Here is a 19,205-nt window from a genome sequence, read left to right on the forward strand (position 1 = left end):
GCCTTTTGCCTGAAGCTATAGTGGCAGCTAGAGAAACAAATTATCAGCACATAATAGCACTGACATAAAGGTATAAGCTAAAAAAATCATACCTGAAGACACAAAATATACAAACTAAGAGATCCTGAATTTGCACCAAGTCAGAGAGGAGATTGGGAGTGTACAAAACAAATACAATCAATAAATAAGTCAAGCCCATGCTTTCATCAGGCTAGTTCCAATACGGGGGAAAGATCTCGAAAATAACACAATTCTCTCTAAGCAAGGTCACTCTCACATAATTGTGGAGATAACATTAAAGGAATTGATGAAAAAGCTGACCCTCTGAGCTCTCTGCTTTTCCACTTCTGAGCTTAAACTGACATCTGTTGGTGGCACTGCTGAATAACTGGTCAAGAGCCACCATAGAAAACTGCTGCTATTTTGGTGTCTCCATTATCATTTGTTTTCTTCTAATAACTCTCAAAGATTATCCGCCAAAGTTCAATAAGTCTTAAAACTAATACATGTAACCAAGTATATGCAGGAATGCTATGCAATCCCTATAGGATGAGTGTAAGTAACACTGATTAAAACTTTTGCAAGAAAAAGGTACTCTGAAAATAATTTGATGCTATTAGTCTCACTTTAATAATTCTTTAAAGATTACAGCTCAAAAAACAGTCACAAGCCTTTGGAGTCAGAAAGTCATACACAGACCTCAGTCATGCATTTCTGACACATAGGGCACAAGGGAGCAGCAGACTTTGTGGTCACTAAAATGTTACTGACCTTTCAGAGGTAGGATCTGCACAGTTCAGAGGATATTTAAGCTCAATAACATCTCCATTCTTCTCTTTTAATTGCCCGTGATGTTCCATGTAATACTGAACCAACTCAGCCAAAGTGGCAAATTTCTCCCCTCCATACAGGTCATAGTAATCACCAGTGTTCTGAATCTTGATGTGGGTGACAGCTCCATTTCTTCTAAAATAGTCCATTGGAAAGGGAGGTAAGGGAACAAATAATGAGTTACACCAGTAAAATCAGATCTCATGTTCCATGTCAGATTTCACCTCAATGTTGAAAGAAACCCAAGAAACGAATTTACCCATTCCCTGTAAGAAATATGATGGGTGAAATAACCACATAGTCAACCAACTCAACACAAAGGTCTTTATTACTTTGTTTACCTTGCATATGTTTGCTCTTGTTGCCCAGGCTGGAGTGCAATGGCATGATCTTGCCTCACCACAACCTTTGCCTCCCAGGTTCAAGCAATTCTCCTGCCTCAGCCTCCTGAGAAGCTGGGATTACAGGAATGCACCACCACGCTCAGCTAATTTTGTATTTTTAGTAGAGATGGGGCTTCTCCATTTTGGTCAGGCTGGTTTCAAACTCCTAACCTCAGGTGATCCACCCACCTCAGCCTCCCAAAGTGCTGGGATTACAGGCGTGAGCCACCACGCCTGACCTATCTGGTATATCTTCTATTTTGAATGACTGGCCTATCGAATTGCATATATTAAGTAACAATAACTGAATAGCTACCAAAAAACATTTTGCTTTTTAATCATAAAAATATATAAACAAACAGTGCTATATTACTATTCATACAATGGAATACTATGCATTGCAAAAATTGCTGTTACTATTCATACAATGGGATACCATGTAGCAATTTTTTTGTTTGTTTGTTTGCTCTTTTTTTTTGTTTGTTTGTTTGTTTGTTTTGAAGTTTCAATTTTTTTTTTTTTAATTATACTTTAAGTTCTAGGGTACATGTGCATAACGTGCAGGTTTGTTACATATGTATACTTATGCCATGTTGGTGTGCTGCACCCATCAACTCGTCAGCACCCATCAATTCATCATTTATATCATGTATACCTCCCCAATGCAATCCCTCCCTCCTCCCCTCTCCCCATGATAGGCCCCAGTGTGTGATGTTCCCCTTCCCGAGCCCAAGTGATCTCATTGTTCAGTTCCCACCTATGAGTGAGAACATGCGGTGTTTGGTTTACTCTTCTTGTGATCGTTTGCTAAGAATGATGGTTTCCAGCTGCATCCATGTCCCTACAAAGGACGCAAACTCATCCTTTTTTATGGCTGCATAGTATTCCATGGTGTATATGTGCCACATTTTCTTAATCCAGTCTGTCACAGATGGACATTTGGGTTGATTCCAAGTCTTTGCTATTGTGAATAGTGCCGCAATAAACATACGTGTGCATGTGTCTTTGTAGTAGAATAATTTAGCTCTTTTGTTTTTGAGACAGAGTCTCACTCTGTCGCCCAGGCTGGAGTACAGTGGCACAATCTCGACTCACTGCAAGCTCCACGTCCCAGGTTCACGCCATTCTCCTGCCTCAGCCTCCCAAGTAGCTGGGACTACAGGCGCCCGCCACCACGCCAGGCTAATTTTTTTTGTATTTTTAGTAGAAACAGGGTTTCACCCTCTTAGCCAGGATGGTATCTGTCTCCTGACCTCGTGATCTGCCCACCTCTGCCTCCCAAAGTGCTGGGATTACAGGAATGAGCCACCGTGCCCAGCTACTATGCAGCAATTTAAAAAAAAAAAAAACAACGATGGCCTGGCACGGTGGCTCACGTCTGTAATCCCAGCATTTTGGGAGGCTGAGGTGAGAGGATCACCTGAGGTCAGGAGTTCGAGACCAGCCTGGCCAACACGGTGAAACTCTGTCCCTACTAAAAATACAAAAATTAGCCAGGTGTGGTGGCGGGCGCCTATAATCCCACCTACTGGGGAGGCTGAGGCAGGAGAATTGCTTTAACCTGAGAGGCAGAGGTTGCGGTGAGCCAAGATCACGCTACTGCACTCTAGCCTGGGCAACAAGAGTGAAACTCTGACTCAAAAAAAATAAAAATAAAAATAAAAAGACACATGTAATTTTAAAGACACATGACACAGTTTTGAATATAAGGTAGTGTTATCCCAAAGCACAAAACAATATATGCAAAAGGTTACCACATTCATGGAGGCATTATATATCATTTTAAAATACTGGACACAACTAAATCGCTACCTGCTGGTGACAGTATATAGAAGTTATAGCCGGGCGCGGTGGCTCAAGCCTGTATCCCAGCACTTTGGAGGCTGAGACGGGCGATCACGAGGTCAGGAGATCGAGACCATCCTGGCGAACACGGTGAAACCCCGTCTCTACTAAAAATACAAAAACTAGCCGGGCGAGGCGGCGGGCGCCTGTAGTCCCAGCTACTCGGGAGGCTGAGGCAGGAGAATGGCGTAAACCCGGGAGGCGGAGCTTGCAGTGAGCTGAGATCCGGCCACTGCACTCCAGTCTGGGCAACAGAGCGAGACTCCGCCTCAAAAAAAAAAAAAAAAAAAAAAAGAAGTTATGAAATATTCACACGATAGAATGCTATCCAGCTGATTAAAAAGATGAGAGAGATCACTAAAAGATTTAGGCAAGTGAAAAAAAATTACAAAGAAATATATTTAATGTTCTACTTGATGTGTAAAAATAAAAGGAAAATAGTAATAAAAATATAAATTTGCTTATTTTTGTAAAAAGAAACATAGGGCTGGGCATGTTGGCTCATGTCTATAATCCCAGCACTTTGGGAGGCTGAGGCAGGCAGATCCCTTGAGGTCAAGAGTTTGAGATTAGCCTGGACAACATGGTGAAACCCCATCACTACCAAAAATACAAAAATTAGCTGGGCGTGGTGGTGTAATCCCAACTACTTAGGTGGCTGCGTCATCAAATCACTTGAACCCAGGAGGCAGAGGTTGCAGTGAGCTAAGATTGTGCCACTACACTCCGGTCTGGGCAACAGAGCAAGATTGTCTCAAAAAAAAAAAAAAGAAAGAAAGAAAAAGAATGAAAGAAACACACAAGAATAAACAAGAAATTAATAGAAATGGCTACCTACAGGATGGAGGTAGTGTGGTGCAAGGGAGTAGAAGTAAGAATGAGATTTCTCAGGCCAGGCGCGATAGCTCACGCCTATTACCCCAGCACTTTGGGAGGCAAGGCAGGTGGATCACTTTAAGTAAGGAGGTCAGGACCAGCCTGGCCAACATGGTCAAACCTAGTCTCTACAAAAAATACAAAAATTAACCGGGCATGGTGGCACACGCCTGTAATCCTAGCTACTCAGGAGGCTGAGGCAGGAGAACTGCTTGAACCCAGGAGGCTGAGGTTGCAGTGACCCAAGATTGTGGCCACTGCACTCCAGCCTAGGCGAAAGAGTGAGACTTTGTCTCGGAAAAAAAAAAAAAAAAGGGTCAGGCATGGTAGCTCATGCCTGTAATTCCAGCACTTTGGGAGGCCAAGGCAGGTGGATCACCTGAGGTCAGGAGTTTGAGACCAGCCTGGTCAACATGGTGAAACCCCATCTCTAAAAATACAAAAATTAGCTGGGCATGGTGGAACACACCTGTAATCCCAGCTACTCCGGAGGCTGAGGCAGGAGAATGGCTTGAACCCAGGAGGCAGAGGTTGCAGTGAGCTGAGATCATGCCATTGCACTTCAGTCTGGGCAATAAGAGTGAAACTCCTTCTCAAAAAAAAAAAAAAAAATTAGATCTTTATCAATCAGCATAGAGCTCAAAAAAAATTTTTAAGTTGCAAAATGATACATACATTATAAATCCATGTATGTGAATTTTTAAAACACAAAAACCAACTTTGTATTGTTCATACACAATACAAATGCAGTACAACTATAAAAATATGTTCAGGAAAAATATATGCCAAACTCTTGGTGGTTTCCTCTGGGGAAAGAGGGAGGGAAACAGGCTTGGGCAGGGGAACAAAGGGGACCACAACTTCCTCAGTCACGTTTTACTTGTTGATAAAGGAAAGTGAGCCGAAGAAACTCTTAAGTATTTTTCTTGTTAAGAAATCAACAGAGTCTGAGTGTGGTGGCTCATGTCTGTAATCCCAACATTTGGGAGGCTGAGGCAGGAGGATCACTTGAGGCTAAGAGTTAAAGATCAGCCTTGGTAATACAGTGAGACCTCATCTCTACAAAAAATATTTTTGAAAAATGCTGAGCATGGTGGCACAAGCCTGGAGTCCCAGCTACCCAGGAGGCTGAGGCAGGAGGATCACTTGAGCCCAGGAGTTCAAGGCTGCTGTAAGCTGTGATCGCACCACTGCACTCCAGCCTGGGCAACAGAGCAAGAGCTTGTCTCAAAAAAAGAAGGCCAGGCATGGTGGCTCACACCTGTAATCCTAACACTTTGGGAGGCCGAGGCAGAAGGATTGCTTGAGGCCAGGAGTTCAAGGCCAACCTGGCCAACACTGGAAGATCCACCTCTATAAAAAAAAATTGAAAAGAAATAAAAATTTTAAATAAATCAACAGGAAGGAAAAGAAAAATGCAGAAACCAGGTTCCAGATGCGTGCAACAAGGCTTAAGCACTGGAGGGCTTAAGAACTTCTATGACCTGCTCCAACTCACCTTCCATGAGGTCTCAGGGGGAGAAGAAGGGCCCTCCTTATTCCCCTTCTGCTAAATGTCCAGGAGGCCACTCCACAAACCCTGAAGGCAGCCCAGGGCTCAGGGAAGGCCTTCAAGCTCCAAATGCAGGCAGCAAGCTGTCCAAGCATGGTTTTACCACTTCCTACCTGGAAAACACTCTCAGGATTCTCTCTTTTCATTCCAACTTACCTAACGGAAAGTGTGAAGTCTCCAGGGTTACTTTTACTAGGCCTTGCCAAAAAACTGCCATCAACTCCTCTTGTCAACAGTAGGTTTTCCGCCTCCACACCAGTGATATTTGGGTGAAACCATCTTAAAAAGAGAGAGAGAGTAAGTAATTAAAAAAAAAAAAAAAAAACACCGTCAGCACTACTTTCCACAACAACACAGCTAAGATGCATTATGAGCAGAGTAGTTTTAGAAAATACAAATCAAGACCTTCCCTGTCCCTTCCCCCTCTTCTCCTTGGTCAATGCCTCCTCCCTGCCTTTCCCTTGGTAGAGACCTGGGATTCAGTAGGCGGGGCTGGGGATATGATCAGAGGGAATGGGACTAGGGTATTAAGACTGTGCACTGATGGAGCCAGGCCCAAGAAAACAGACCATGTGGTTGCAAGACTGAGCACATGGAATAAATATAAATAAACTAGAGGCAGGGCACAGTGGCTCACGCCTGTAATCCCAACATGTTGGGAGGACGAAGCAGGTGGATCACCTGAGGTTGGGAGTTTGGGAGCAGCCTGACCAACATGGAGAAACCCGTCTCTAGTAAAAATACAAACTTAGCTGGGTGTGGTGGTGCATGCCTGTAACCCCAGCTACTTCAGAGGCTAAGGCAGGAGAATCGCTTGAACCCGAGAGGTGGAGGTTGCAGTGAGCCGAGATTGCACCACTGCACTCCAGCCTGGGCAACAAGAGCGAAACTCCATCTCAAAAAAAAGAAAAAAAAAGAATAAATAAACTACTTAATAAATAAGTCACCATGTTGAGGATAGCAAGCCAGGTTTCTCACTGTTGGGAAGGGAGACACATATATGAGAAGGGAGAAAGCCAGAATAAATTTCATGATGTTAGATTGTAATTGGAGGTATTAGTGCAAACTCTAATTTTTAATATATATATGTAAAGACAGATATGTAGATACAGAAATATATATGTATATGTATGATTCTGAATGGGAGCAGTGGCTCACGCCTATAATCCCAGCACTTTGGGAAGCCAAGGTGTGCAGATCACTTGAGGTCAGGAGCTGGAGACCATCCTGGCCAACATGGTGAAACCCCATCTCTACTAAAAACACAAAAATTAGCGGGCGTGGTGGTGGGCACCTGTAACCCCAGCTACTCAGGAGGCTGAGACAGGAGAATTGCTTGAACCCAGGAGGCAGAGGTTGCAGTGAGCCATGATTGTGCCACTGCACTCCAGCCTGGGAGACAGAGCAAGACTCCATCTCAAAATAATAATAATAATAAAGAAATATAGGCCGGGCACAGTGGCTCACTCCAGTAATCCCAGCACTTTGGGAGGCTGAGGCAGGTGGATCACAAGGTCAGGAAATCGAGACCATCCTGGCTAACCCGGTGAAACCCCGTCTCTACTAAAAATACAAAAAATTAGCTGGGCGTGGTGGCAGGCGCCTGTAGTCCCAGCTACTCGGGAGGCTAAGGCAGGAGAATGGTGTGAACTCGGGAGGTGGAGCTTGCAGTGAGCCGAGATTGCGCCACTGCACTCCAGCCTGGGCGACAGAGCGAGACTCCATCTCAAAAAAAAGAAAAAAAAAGAATAAATAACTACTTAATAATAAGTCACCATGTTGAGGATAGCAAGCCAGGTTTCTCACTGTTGGGAAGGGAGACACATATATGAGAAGGGAGAAAGCCAGAATAAATTTCATGATGTTAGATTGTAATTGGAGGTATTAGTGCAAACTCTAATTTTTAATATATATATGTAAAGACAGATATGTAGATACAGAAATATATATGTATATGTATGATTCTGAATGGGAGCAGTGGCTCACGCCTATAATCCCAGCACTTTGGGAAGCCAAGGTGTGCAGATCACTTGAGGTCAGGAGCTGGAGACCATCCTGGCCAACATGGTGAAACCCCATCTCTACTAAAAACACAAAAATTAGCCGGGCGTGGTGGTGGGCACCTGTAACCCCAGCTACTCAGGAGGCTGAGACAGGAGAATTGCTTGAACCCAGGAGGCAGAGGTTGCAGTGAGCCATGATTGTGCCACTGCACTCCAGCCTGGGAGACAGAGCAAGACTCCATCTCAAAATAATAATAATAATAAAGAAATATAGGCCGGGCACAGTGGCTCACTCCAGTAATCCCAGCACTTTGGGAGGCTGAGGCAGGTGGATCACAAGGTCAGGAAATCGAGACCATCCTGGCTAACCCGGTGAAACCCCGTCTCTACTAAAAATACAAAAAATTAGCTGGGCGTGGTGGCAGGCGCCTGTAGTCCCAGCTACTCGGGAGGCTAAGGCAGGAGAATGGTGTGAACTCGGGAGGTGGAGCTTGCAGTGAGCCGAGATTGCGCCACTGCACTCCAGCCTGGGCGACAGAGCGAGACTCCATCTCAAAAAAAAAAGAAATATATGCTTTGGTGTATGTGTACATGTTTTTATGATTACACATAGAAATATATGCTTTGGTGTATGTGTACATGTTTTTATGATTACACACACACACACACACACACATATCCTAGGTCTCTTCTGAAAGGGTTTGGAAGTAATGACACTCCAGTAGCAATCACACCTAACACCTCTATCTTGGTTTCTACATATTGGGTTTTTCATTCTCCAATGAAAGGAACTGGCCTCCTTGAAGAAATGGCTGATCCCAGGGTTGGGGCAGTAAACGTAAGAAGATGAACTTGGAACATCCTATTGTGGGCCAGTGAGAAAGAGTTCCAACGAGGAGCTATGAAAAGGACACAGGAGACAAATTGCAGGATCCTCCACTGGCCAAAGTAGGGACAATTTGTACCTCATAATAAACAAGGATAGTAACAGATTATAACCCATGGAATAAAATAGGAAATAGTTCATTCTCTTGGTTTCCTATTTTTTTAACTAATTGTTTGTTTAAAAATTGAAACATGGAGGCCGGGTGCGGTGGCTCACGCCTGTAATCCCAGAATTTTGGGAGGCCAAGGTGGGCAGATCACTTGAGGTCAGGAGTTCAAGACCAGCCTGGCCAACATGGTGAAACCCCATCTCTACTAAACATACAAAAATTAGCCGGGCATGGTGGCACACATCTGTAATCCCACCTACTCGGGAAGCTGAGGCAGGAGAATCACTTGAACCCAGGGAGCTGAAGTTGCAGTAAGCTGAGATCATGCCACTACACTCCAGCCTAGGTGACAGAGTAAAGACCTTGCCTCAAAAAAGAAAAAAAAAAAAAATGGAAGTACCATATGAGCCAAGAAAAAAAAAAAAATGGAAGTACCGTATGATCCAGAAATTCCACTTCCAGGTATACACTCAAAGTAATTGAAAACAGGGATTCAAATTGGTATATTTCTGTAACTCATATTCATAGCAGCATTATTTGCAAAAGCCAACAGGTGAAAGGAAACAGCATATATAGATGGATGAATAGATAAACATTCTACAGCGTATATAGATGGATGAATAGATAAACATTCTAAGTGAACTAAGCCAGTGGCTAAAGGACAATGTTATAGTTTGAATGCCTGTCCCCTCAGGTTGAAACTTAATCCTCAGCCAGGCACAGCGGTTCATGCCTATAATCCCAGCACTTTGCGAGGCTGAGATGGGAAGATCGCTTGAGCCTAGGAGTTCAAGACCAGCCCAGGCAACATAGTGAAACCCCATCTCTATAAAAAATGCAAAAATTAGGGCCGGGTGCAGTGGCTCACACCTGTAATCCCAGCATTTTGGGAGGCCAAGGCAGGTGGTTCACTCGAGCCCAGGAGTTCAAGACCAGCTTGGGCAACACGACGAAACCCAGTTTCTATAAAAAATATAAAAATTATGGCCGGGCGCGGTGGCTCAAGCCTGTAATCCCAGCACTTTGGGAGGCCGAGACGGGCGGATCACGAGGTCAGGAGATCGAGACCATCCTGGCTAACACCGTGAAACCCCGTCTCTACTAAAAAATACAAAAAAAAACTAGCCAGGCGAGGTGGCAGGCGCCTGTAGTCCCAGCTACTCGGGAGGCTGAGGCAGGAGAATGGTGTAAACCCGGGAGGCGGAGCTTGCAGTGAGCTGAGATCCAGCCACTGCACTCCAGCCTGGGCGACAGAGCCAGACTCCGTCTCAAAAAAAAAAAAAAAAAATTAGCCAGGCATGGTGGTGTGTGCCTATAGTCCCAGCTACTAAGGAGGCTGAGGTGGGAGGATCCCTGAGCCCAGGAGGTCAAGTTGCAATGAGCCAAGATCATACCACTGTACTCCAAGCCAGGCAACAGAATAAGACCTTGTCTCAAAAAAAAAAAAAAAAAAAAAAAACACCAGGCACGGTGGCTCACACCTATAATCCCAACAGTTTGGGAGGCTGAGGCGGGCAGATCATGAGGTCAGGAGTTCGAGACCAGTCTGACCAACAGGGCAAAACCCCGTCTCTACTAAAAATACAAAATTAGGCAGGCGAGATGGTGCAGGTCTGTAATCCCAGTTACTCTGGAGGCTGAAGCAGGAGAATCACTTGAATCTGGGAGACGGAGTTTGCAGTGAGCCGAGATAGCGCATTGCACTCCAGCCTGGGCAACAAAAGTGAAATTCTGTCTCCAAAAAAAAAAAAGGTATAACCATGAAGAGGAGTCAGGCAGGATGCAAAGAAATATCCAAATTAAAGGCCAGTAACAAGACTTAGCAAGTAATGCAATGCATTAATGCATAACCTGGAAATATAATGGACCAAAACAAACAAAATAAAAGGGAAGAAGAGTTTTTGTGGTTGTTTTGTCTTTTGCTATAAGGATATTACTGAAACAATTTGAAAGAGGTATAAAGATTTGATAGTAGTCTTCTTATAATATACATTTTGGTGATATACTGTGGTTATGTAACCAAGTGTCCTTGATTTTTAGGACATATATCCTGAAGTATTTTGGAGCAATGAGACGCCATGTCTGCATTTTACCCTCAAGTGGTTCCAACAAAACTTAAATATAGAGACACATATATGTACTCATGTATATATACATGTGTATTTTATATGTAGATATGCATTTTATATATAAAATACATACATATATGTGTAGTGTATATATAATTTATATATATATATTACACAAAAAGAAAGAGAGAGAGAGAAGGCAAACATGGTACAGGTTGAGTATCCCAAATCTAAAATGCTCCAAAATCCACGGCCAGGCGCAGTGGTTCACTCCTGTAATCCCAGCACTTTGGGAGGCCGAGGCAGGTGGATCACCTAAGGTCAGGAGTTCGAGACCAGCCTAGCCAACATGGTGAAACCCCATCTCTACTAAAAATACAAAACTTAACTGGGCATGGTGTCACGCGCCTGTAATCCCAGCTACTCAGGAGGTTGAGGCAGGGAGAATTGCTTGAACCTGGGAGGCAGAGGTTGCAGTGAGCCGAGATTGTGCCACTTGCACTGTAGCCTGGGCAACAAAGCGAGACTCTGTCTCAAAAAAAAATGGGCCGGGCTTGGTGGCTCAGCACGGTCACTTTGGGAGGCTGAGGCGGGCAGATCACCTGAGGTCAAGAGTTCAAGACCAGCCCGGCCAACATAGTGAAACCCATCTCTACTAAAAATACAAAAATCAGCCAGCATGGTGGCAGACGCCTATAGTCCCAACTACTCAGGGGGCTGAGGCAGGAGAATCACTTGAACCCAGAAGGTGGAGTTTCCAATGAGCCAAGATCGCTCACTGTACTCCAGCCTGGGTGATAGAGCAAGACTCCATCTCAAAAAATAAATTAATTAATAAATACATAAAGTGCCCATATGACACTCAAAGGAAATGCTCATCACAGCATTTCAGGTATCTCAGATTTGAGATTTGGGGATTAGAGATGCTTAAGTATATAATAAAAATATTCCAAAATCTGAAAAAATGTGAAATCCAAAACACTTCTGGTCCCAAGCATTTTAGATAAGGGATACTCAACCTGTATAAGGTTGACTTGTAAATCTGGATGAAAAGTAAATAGAATTATTTGTACTATTTTGCAACTTTTATTTAAATTTGAAATTATTTCAAACTAAAATGTTTTTTAAAACCCACAAATGATGAAATCCATCATGAATGGCATCTGCTTCAGAGGAGACCTCTCTAGTTTCCAGCAAAAAGATATTCCTCACGGATTCCAAAAGTCACCGAGATTCATGGCAACAGTAACTTCTAAAGTCAAATTATCCTGGATCTTTCTAGGCTAATAGAATGTTCTGAAATGCTTCCAGGAATATAAGTCAATATTAAATGCAGAGTTCTGGTACTGACAGTCAAGTGAACTTTTAAGAGACTTCTCCACGAATATTGACCCAATTCAAGTATCTTACAACAGAGAAAAGAGACCAGGCACAGTGGCTCACGCCTGTAATCCCAGCCCTTTGGGAGGCCAAGGTGGGCAGATCACCTGAGGTCAGGAGTTCAAGACCAGCCTGGGCAACATGGCAAAACCCTGTCTCTACAAAAAATACAAACATTAGCCAGGTATGGTGCCATATGCCTGTAGTCCCAGTTACTCAGGAGGCTGAGGTGGGAGGATGACTTGAGTCTGGGAGGCAGAAACTGCAGTGAGCAGAGATCACACCACTGTACTCCAGCCTGGGCAACAGCGCGAGACCTTCTCTCAGATTTAAAAAAAAAAAAAAAAAGTCTGGGCGCGGTGGCTCACACCTGTAATCCCAGCACTTTGGGAGGCCGCGGTGGGTGGGTCACCTGAGGTTGGGAGCTTGAGACCAGCCTGACCAACATGGAGAAATTCTGCCCCCACTAAAAATACAAAATTAGCCGGGCATGGTGGCGCATGCCTGTAATCCCAGCTACTCGGGAGGCTGAGGCAGGAGAATCACTTGAAACCGGGAAGCAGAGGTTGCGGTAAGCCGAGATCGCCACCACTGCACTCCAACCTGGGCAACAACACAAAACTCTATCTCGAAAAAAAAAGAAAAGAAAAATCGTAAAGCTCAGATCAAAATAATGAAATACTCATTTGCTTTTTACTCTCTCTGAGAACCTGTCAGATTGAGTCTTGGCCCGGTGACTCATACCTATAATCCCAGCACTTTGGGAGGCCGAGGAAGGCGATTTACCTGAAGTCAGGAGTTTGAGACCAGCCTGGCCAACATGGTGAAACCCCATCTGCACTAAAAATACAAAAATTAGCCGAAAGTAGTGGCATGCAGCTGTAATCCCAGATACTCGGGAGGCTGAGGCAGAAGAATCACTTGAACCCGGGAGGTGAAGGTTGCAATGAGCTGAGATCGCGCCACTATGCTCCAGCCTAGGCCACAGAGCGAGACTCCGTCTTAAAAAAAAAAAAAAAGGGGCCAGGGGCGTGGTGGCTCACGTCTGTAATCCCAGCCCTTCGGGAGGCCGAGGCAGGCGGATCACGAGTTCAGGAGATCGAGACCCTCCTGGCTAACACGGTGAAACCCCATCTCTACTAAAACTTCAAAAAAATTAGCCAGGTGTGGTGGTGGGCGCCTATAGTCCCAGCTACCTGGGAGGCGGAGGCGGGAGAATAGCGTGAACCCAGGAGGCGGAGCTTGCAGTGAGCCAAGATCGCACCACTGCACTCCAGCCTGGGTGACAGAGTGAGACTCCGTCTGAAAAAAAAAAAAGAAGACTGAGACAGAATAGAATTTCACCCAGGAAAATGTCAACCTCAATTTGTGTGATACCTATTATTCTAGCACCCAATACTTTTGCATTCAGAATGGTTAAACTATTCTGTTAAGGAAAAAAACCCTTGCTTGCAGCTTCTTTCATCTGTGGTTCCCACATAGACACCCAGAGCTCTAAGGGATCAAAAAGTAATGACAACTGGCTTCTAGCTATTTATAATTTTTCAAAAAGGTATAATGAAACTCTTACATTAAGCCTCAATTTGTCTACCTACATAAGCTAATTAAAATGTCAACTCTCTTTTGCTTTTGGCTGCAAAACAATTACGCTAATTAGGTGTGGCAGCTGGAAACTGAGTGGCATATGTGCCTTCTACCAACAGGAAAAAAAAGGAAAGACTAATTATTATATAATACAGGTGTGGAGACCAAATCTTTCAGAATATTGGGTTTATGGTTTGGGTTTAAAAAAAAAAAAAAAAGATAATCCGGCCATGCACGGTGGCTCATGCGTGTAATCCCAGCACTTTGGGAGGCCAAGGCAGGTAGATCACCTGAGGTCAGGAGTTTGAGACCAGCCTGGCCAATATAGTGAAACCCCCATCTCTAATAAAAATACAAAAAATCAGCCAGGTATGGTGGCATGCTCCTGTAGTCCCAGCTACTCGGGAGGCTGAGACAGGCGAATCACCTGAACCTGGGAGGCGAAGGTTACAGTGAGCCGAGATCACAGCACTGCACTCCAGCCTGAGCGAAAGGGTGAGACTCCGTCTCAAAAAATAATAATAATAATAATACAAAAATTAGCTGGGCATGGTGGCTGGCGCCTGTAATCCCAGCTACTTGGAAGGCTAAGGCATGAGAATCACTTGACCCCCAGAGGCAGAGGTTACAGTGAGCTGAAATCATACCACTCCACTCCAGCCTTGGCAACAGAGGGAGACTCCATCTCAAAAATATAATAAAATAAACATAAATTTAAAAAAAAATTTTTTTTAAAACGTAGTCCCTTCCCCAAATGACGGGCTGAGAATCACTAACACATGGTGGCAAAGCCTTAGGGGTAGCCACATAGACTCTGGTGCCAGATTGTCTTGGTCTGAAGCCCACCTCTCTGTGACCCTGGGCTAAGTTAAGTCCTCTGTCAAGTCCTACAAAATGGAAGGTGTAATAGTACCCATGTCATAGTGTTGTTGAGAGGATAAAATGAGTTAATATTTATAAAGTATCTAGAAGAGTGCCTGGACTTTCAGGTAGCCAAGGACAACAATGATTGCCTAAATCCATCTCTACCCACACATCCTTCAAAAACAACATAGAATTAAAAAAAATGCCAGGCGCGGTGGCTCAAGCCTGTAATCCCAGCACTTTGGGAGGCCGAGACGGGCGGATCACGAGGTCAGGAGATCGAGACCATCCTGGCTAACACGGTGAAACCCCGTCTCTACTAAAAAATACAAAAAACTAGCCGGGCGAGGTGGCGGGCGCCTGGAGTCCCAGCTACTCGGGAGGCTGAGGCAGGAGAATGGCGTAAACCCGGGAGGCGGAGCTTGCAGTGAGCTGAGATCTGGCCACTGCACTCCAGCCCGGGCGACAGAGCGAGACTCCATCTCAAAAAAAAAAAACAAGTCAGGCACAATGGTTCATGCCTGTAAATCCCAGTGTTTTGGGAGGCTGGGGTAGGAGGATTGCTTAAGGCCAGGTGTTCAAGACCAGCTTGGGCAACATAGCAAGATCCTATCTCTACAAAAAATTTAAAAAGTAGCCAGGGGCCAGGCACAATGGCTCAAGCCTGTAATCCCAGCACTTTGGGAAGCCAAGGCGGGTGGATCACTTGAGGTCAAGAGTTCAAGACCAGTAGGGCCAACATGGTGAAACCAGTTTCTACAAAAAATTACAAAAATTAGCCGGGTATGGTGGCATACACCTGCAGTCTCAGCTACTCGGGAGGCTGAGGTGAGAGAATTGCTTGAACCTGGGAGGCAGAAGTTGCAGTGAGCCGAGATTGCGCCACTACTCTCCAGTCTGGGGGACAAAGCAAGACTTCGTCTCCAAAAAAAAAAGCCGGGCGCGGTGGCTCACCCCTGTAATCCCAGCACTTTGGGAGGCCGAGATGGGCGGATCACAAGGTCAGGAGATTGAGACCATCCTGGCTAACATGGTGAAACTCCGTCTCTACTAAAAATACAAAAAATTAGCCGGGCATGGTGGCGGGCGCCTGTAGTCCCAGCTACTCAGGAGGCTGAGGCAGGAGAATGGCGTGAACCTAGGAGGCAGAGCTTGCAGTGAGTGGAGATCACACCACTGCACTCCAGCCTGGGCGACAGAGCAAGACTCCGTCTCAAAAAAATAAATAAATAAATAAATAAATAATTAGTCAGGGATGGTGGTGTGCTTCTGTAGTCCCAGCTACTCAGGAGGCTGAGGTAGAACACCTAAGCCCAGCAGCTTGAGGATGCAGTAACCTATGATCAAGATGCCACTGCACTCCAGCCAAGGCAAGCGTGGGACCCTGTCTCTAAGAAATACACACAAGAAAACAATAAACAAATAAAATGACATGAAAACCACACCCTCAGCTTAAGAGAATGCCCAAACTTCCAGATTATCTGTAAGCAAAAAAAGAAAATATACCAAACGTCAGTGAGTGACTGCTCATCCTCCTACTCCAAGCCTTTGTGCAAAAGAAGAGCATTCTGAGAAAAACAGCATGGTGTAGAGAACAGGGGAGCGAGTGGCAGGCCTAAAATTGCTCTAAAACCACCCCCAGAAACAGAAAGTCCACCCAAAGTGTGAAAATACTGCTGGTACATCAGAGCCCTGTTTATGGAAAGGGGCATGATTCCAGGGGGAAAGACTAAAAAGTTGTGGAAATAAGTCAGAAAACCTAGAACAAATGTGTAATTTTTCAGGGAAATGCAGTCTACAAAAATTAACCCATTATAGTAAGAAAACTTAGGCAGACCAATTTGTATTAAAAAAAATAGAGGGAGCCTCTCTGAACCTACTCTGGTTCAGAGGCTACCTGATTAAAAATAAGAAAAAAATAGAGAAAACAATTAAGGAACTACCACACAGAAAATCACCAGGTCCAGATGGGTTCCCAGTGGAATTCTACCAAACCTTCAAAGACCAAGTAGTCCCAATTCTTAAAATTATTCCTGAGTACTAAAAAGAAAGGAAAGCTTCCAACTTCCTTTTACAAAGTAAATATAACACTGATATCTATACCAGATAAAGACGGCACAAAGAAAAACAACAACGAGAGACCAATGGTACGCATGAATATTGATACAGAACTTCTAAACAAAATATAAAAAGAATCCAATACCACATTTAGAAAATAATGCACCATAACCAAGTGGTTAGAACCATATATCATACCACATATCAGAATAAATTTTAGGCTGGACACGGTGGCCAACGCCTGTAATCCCAGCACTTTGGGAGGCAAAGTCAGGTGGATCACTTGAGGTCAGGAGTTCGAGACCAGTCTGGCCAACATAGCAAAACCCCATCTGTACTAAAAAAATTACAAATATTGGCCAGGCGTGGCAGCAGGTGCCTGTAATACCAGTTACTCAGGAGGCCGAGGCAGGAAAATCGCTTGAACCCAGGAGGCAGGAGGCAGAGGCTGCAGAGAGCTGAGATCATTCCACTGCACTCCAGCCTAAGTGACACAGTGAGACCCTGTCTCAAAAAAATAAAATAAAATAAATAATAAACACAAAAGATGAAACAATGCAATACTAGAGGAAAACATGGGTGAATTTCTTGTTAACCTTAGAATAAGGAAAGGCTTTCCATGACTCAAAATCCAGGGGCAATAAAAAAAAGACTGATATCTGGGATAATTTTAACATCACCTTTCATCAACAATTGAATTGCTCTTTAAGAAAAATTCACTAAATGGTAAAACCTCAAAGACTGAAGTCAGTTCTAACTTGCAATTTGAGGGTCTTTAAACAAACCATTCTTTGGAAATCAAGAAACTTAAATTCAGCTCCATTCAGAGGCGGACAACTTACAACCCACAGTCCCTCCCACTGAGTTCAGTGCTATTCTCAGCCAAAAAAAAACAAAAAACCTTCATGTCTATTATAAAAGCAATGAAATGCTAAGGCTCAGAAAAACAGCCATATTATTAAAGCTGGATGCATATTTTGTTCTTCTAGCACTTACTCATGTTTTTCAACCCAAAAGACTAATACCCATGTAAGGGGAGAAGTATCAGGAAAATGCTTCTGAAAAACATATTTTTAAAATCTGATTTGAAGCATCTCTTGGTTATTGAAGCAACCTACACAGCCAAACCACTGTCTCAAATCCCAGAATGTCACATCTCTTGGGCAAGCTAATTAATCTCTCTGCTTCGGTTTTTACATCAACAAAATGTGGATAATAGTGCTTGCTTCATAGGAAATGAGAATTAATGCACATAAAACAACTATAAAGCATATACAACTATTAAAGCTTGTTTGCTTGTTGTTACCTTAATGAATACATAAAACTATTATTGACTATAATTTCTCTACCATGGATTGTAGGTTTCATTAATATGTAATTACTCTAGTATTAAATAACTTATTATTTAATAATCTTTATCTTGAATGCTACTTAGCCTGATATTATTGGTACCACCTGACTCTCTTTTGCCCATGTTTGTTTTATTTATTCTTTGCCATTCTGGGCCAATTTGTCTTTTTAAAGCAGAACACAATTAAATTTTTTTTTCTGTTTTCAAAATATTTTTATAAAATAGAGATGGGGTCCCACTATGTTGTCCAGGCTGGTCTCAAACTCCTGGGCTCAAGTGATCCTCCCACCTCAGCCTCCCAAAGTGCTAGGATTATGGGTGTAAGCCACCATGCCCAGCCTGGATTTCTTCTTTTAATTCCATCTGGGTCAGCCATTAATTGAAGGACTTAATCCATTGTCACTGACAGCTCATGTTTGGTATCATATCTGCTGATTGTTTCCTACTTTCAAATTTTTGTTTTCTGTCTTCTGCCACTTAGTGACTTTAGTGACTGTCTACTTCAGGCAGACACCTGTTTCTTATTCTAATAAGATCCTAATTATTTTAAATTATACTGGTAGTTACATTGTAGTATTTTAAAAAAAAAAAAAAAACACCTTAATCCTACAGTTCCCAGGTTATTATTGAAGGGAAGATAACTTTTGCCTGTCTTGGATGGGAAGTGAAGAATTTCTGGCTGTTGCTCTACTAGTCCCCATTAAATGAAATACAGCAGGCTCAGCAGTTGCTTCATTTTAAACACCAGTTAAACAGCCTAGGCCCACACAATCTACCTGCTTATCTGTTCCCTGACTGTCACCACTGTCATCTCTTCTTTTTTAAAAATAGATTCTAAAAGAATTTATCACATTTGTCCTTGACCTCACCCCTGTGATGGCAGGATCAAACATACTATTATTAACTGCTTTTATGAAGATCTTTGTACAGGGCGGGGCAAGGTGGTTCACACCTGTAATCCCAGCAGTTTGGGATGCTGAGGTGGAAGGATTGCTTGAGGCCAGGAGTTCACGATCAGCCTGGGTAACGTAAGGCGATCCCGTCTCTACAAAAAATTTAAAAATTGGTGGGGCATTGATGGCACACACTTGTAGTCCCAGTTACTTGGGAAGCTGAGATGGAAGGATTGCCTGAGCCTGGGATGTTGGGTTGCAATGATTGTGCCACTGAGCTCCAGCCTGGGCAACAGCACTTTAAGAGGCCAAGGCGGGCAGATCACTTGAGGCCAGGAGTTCCAGATCAGCCTGGGCAACATGATGAAACCCCATCTCTACCAAAAATACAAAAATTAACTGGGCATGGTGGTGCATGCCTATAGTCCCAGCTACTTGGAAGGCTGAGGCACAAGAATCACTTGAACCTAGGAGGTGAAGGTTGCAGTGAACCAAGATCATGCCACTGCACTCCAGCCTGG

At 43.8% G+C, this 19,205-nt stretch overlaps 1 protein-coding gene across 4 annotated transcripts in view; it reads right to left on the reverse strand.

Annotated features, from left to right (window-relative positions):
• PTPN11 (protein tyrosine phosphatase non-receptor type 11) overlaps nucleotides 1-19,205 on the reverse strand; it is a 102,809-nt gene that overhangs the window by 67,181 nt on the left and 16,423 nt on the right. For 2 of the 4 annotated variants that reach the window (XM_033220522.1, XM_033220524.1), the window contains exons 2-3: nucleotides 5,644-5,766; nucleotides 772-966 (exon numbers count right to left, since the gene is read on the reverse strand). In XM_033220522.1, coding sequence (XP_033076413.1) covers nucleotides 772-966; nucleotides 5,644-5,766 — 318 coding nt within the window. The remainder of the gene's footprint in view (nucleotides 1-771; nucleotides 967-5,643; nucleotides 5,767-19,205) is intronic. The other 2 variants (XM_033220525.1, XM_033220523.1) reach the window with 1 other exon arrangement.

Source organism: Trachypithecus francoisi, unplaced genomic scaffold (assembly GCF_009764315.1).
Source record: "Trachypithecus francoisi isolate TF-2019V2 unplaced genomic scaffold, Tfra_2.0 Lachesis_group11, whole genome shotgun sequence".
In the NCBI taxonomy this organism is placed as follows: Eukaryota; Metazoa; Chordata; class Mammalia; order Primates; family Cercopithecidae; genus Trachypithecus; species Trachypithecus francoisi.